Source organism: Tenrec ecaudatus, chromosome 1 (genome assembly GCF_050624435.1).
Source record: "Tenrec ecaudatus isolate mTenEca1 chromosome 1, mTenEca1.hap1, whole genome shotgun sequence".
Classification (NCBI taxonomy): Eukaryota; Metazoa; Chordata; class Mammalia; order Afrosoricida; family Tenrecidae; genus Tenrec; species Tenrec ecaudatus.
The window spans coordinates 19,405,225-19,408,111 of record NC_134530.1 but is presented as its reverse complement, the minus strand read 5'-3'; the positions used below and the strand labels follow the sequence as shown (position 1 = coordinate 19,408,111).

The 2,887-nt window shown below is 39.2% G+C and overlaps 1 protein-coding gene across 1 annotated transcript; it reads right to left on the bottom strand.

Moving 5' to 3' along the window:
• Positions 1 to 1,936: 1,936 nt before the first annotated feature.
• On the bottom strand, positions 1,937 to 2,887 carry LOC142432104 (olfactory receptor 7A5-like). The gene has a single exon (XM_075537193.1). The coding sequence runs from the start codon at positions 2,855 to 2,857 to the stop codon at positions 1,937 to 1,939; it is 921 nt and encodes a 306-aa protein (XP_075393308.1). The 5' UTR covers positions 2,858 to 2,887.

The window sequence follows — 2,887 nt, the reverse complement described above, 5'->3', positions numbered from 1 at the left end:
CATTAAGAGGTTAGAAATGGATGAGTGGAAATAAACTGTGTACATTTTTTAAAATAAACTGATGATCCACTCTGGAAGACGATGTAATCACAAGGAGTGATGTTCATATTTTTTAAATGATTAATTTTATATTATATATTTTACCACAGTATTATTTGTCCTTAAAATGGGAGTATCTAAGAATACGTGGCAGAGTTGGACTGTGCTCCTCAAGGTGAGGTGTTTGAAATCACCAGCTGCTCCACAGTAGAAAGCTGGGACTTTCTACTCCTGTACAGAATTCCAGGTTTGAGAACCTACAGAGGAAATTTCATCCTGTCCTATAGAGCTGCCAAGCTTATATTGACTACATGACAGTGAGTTTTTGGGATTTTTTGGTTTTATCAAATACTCACTTCAAGCTCCACAAAGGATCCATTTTAAAGAAATCATGAACTAACTGTATATATTAGAATGAAAACATGGAAATGAGAGGGAACGTGGAACAGAGACCCAAAGCCAATCTGCAGACAATTGGACAACATTCTTACGTAAGAGTCACAAGAAAGAGACGATCCAGTCAGGGTGGAGTACAACACCAATGAAACATACAACTTTCCTCTAGTGATTTAATGGTCCCTTTCCCTCCCACCCAGCCCTACTATCATGGTCCCAATTCTACATTACAAATCCAGATAGATCAGAGGATGTACATGGGTACACACCAGAGGATGTACACTGGAAATGCAGGGAATCCAGGACAGATAAACCCTTCATGATTGAGATGGACGTACAACAGAAAAATAGATGAAGGGAGACATTGGACAGTATAAGACATGGAAATAAACAAATCTGTAATATTAATGGGAGCATATTGTCTCATCTTTCTCCCTCTGAGCAGTGGATAGGTTTGAAAATACAAGCTCTCAAGTAGCCCAAAGCTTAACTTAACAGAGCTGCTTCCTGTGTGAAGAAAAAATATAGGGAGCTGTAATTTCCAGAATCATGAAGACAAAGAGATTCACCTGTAATTATTTGAGATGTTGATCATGTTTCAGGGAATAACTCAGGAGCAAAAGTGAGGCAGATGCTTTGATGAAGATAATTCTGTGGTTAAGCAAAATTGGAGAGCACTGGGTTCTTTTGAAACAATAAAGGCAAATTTACAGTAATTTCATTGAAGTCAAGATGGGATACACATAACTTTGCTAAACAAATTGAGGTGTAGGGAGCTATTGTAAATACTGGTCTTAAACCAACAATTACAACAAAAATGCCTACTATCTGCAAGGCAGGTTTGTCATGTCCAGGAAGTTAGTGACATCGGTCTTACGGATTCCACCATATTTTTGATAATAGAACAGGCATCAGCGTGCTCAGCTGGTCTGGTTTTCAGTGTTGTCTGGAAGCCGTTTCCAATATTTGAACATACCACCTTTTTGCTTTTCATAATTTATTAGGAACAAGTTTACAGACTTCATGCTCAAAATATTCAACAGGACTTCAGTGTAAAGAAAATAACCCAGGGGGGGTTGAAGGAGTCATGCCAGATGTAATCACAAGAAAAACATTTTTCGAAATAGGAATCAGAGCATTTCTGTGCCAATTTTTAATGGATCAGGATGACAATGAGCACTGGTCCTTTGTGATAATTGCATGCTATTCCTCTACGGCTAGTGATGAAAATCTATTTCCTAATGAAAGCTAAAGGCACCCTGAAATAACTGGCCATTCAAGGGAGGATATGATTAAAGGAAATACATTTAAGTATGCAGGAATTCCATATTTTGTCTTCAATCTTTTGTATTATATCTTAAATATTAAGAAGATTGATTTATGTGTATAGGCACATAAAGAACTGAGGAAAGTATAATACAGATGGTTGTGATTTTGAATTTTGTTTTCCAAAAGTAACTCTCTAAATTTAAAGATGCATTCTTGTTATATAGAATGGATCTCAGCTGAAAAGTTTTCTTAGGGCTTGCTTTATGTCTCTATTTCTAAGACTATAGATAAAAGGATTCAGCATAGGTGTGGCTACAGTGTACATCACTGAGGCAATTGCAGTGGCCCTGGAGCTTTCAATAGCAGCAGAACTGAGATAAACCCCTAAAGCTGTACCATAGAACAAGGAAACCACGGAGAGGTGAGACCCACAAGTGGAAAAGGCTTTATATTTGCCTCCAGCTGATGCAATTTTCAAAATGGAGGACACAATCTTCATGTAAGAGAAAAGAATCCCAGTGAGTGGAACAACAGCCAGAAGTCCAGTTGTTAAATACATGACTAAGTCATTCAGGAAGGTGTCAGAACAAGCAAGTTGGATTACCTGATTGAGTTCACAGAAAAAATGGGAGATTTGCAATTCTGTACAAAAAGATAATCGCAAAACCATGAAACCATTTAATAGAGAGTCGAATAACGACAATAACCAGGAGGCCAGAAGCAGGAGGCCACAGGATCGTGTGTTCATGATGATCGTATAGTGCAGTGGGTGACAGATGGCCACAAACCGGTCGTAGGCCATAACTGTTAATAAGAAGTTGTCTAAGGCCACAAAAAGCAAGAAAAAAAACATCTGCATGATGCAGTTTTCATACGTAATTACTTTGGTCTGCATCTGGATGTTCAACAGCATCTTTGGGACAGTGGTGGAGGTGAAACAGATGTCAGAAAAGGAGAGATTGGAGAGGAAGAAGTACATGGGTGTGTGGAGGTGGGAGTCTGTGGTGATGGCCAGGATGATGAGCAGGTTCCCAGTGAAGGTGACCAGGTACATGGAGAGGAACAGTCCAAAGAGGAGGGGCTGCAGCTCTGCCTCTTCAGAAAGCCCCAGAAGGATGAATTCTGGAACATGAGTGTGGTTTCCTGGTTCCATGGAGCTGATGAAACTACTGGGAAAGAGAAA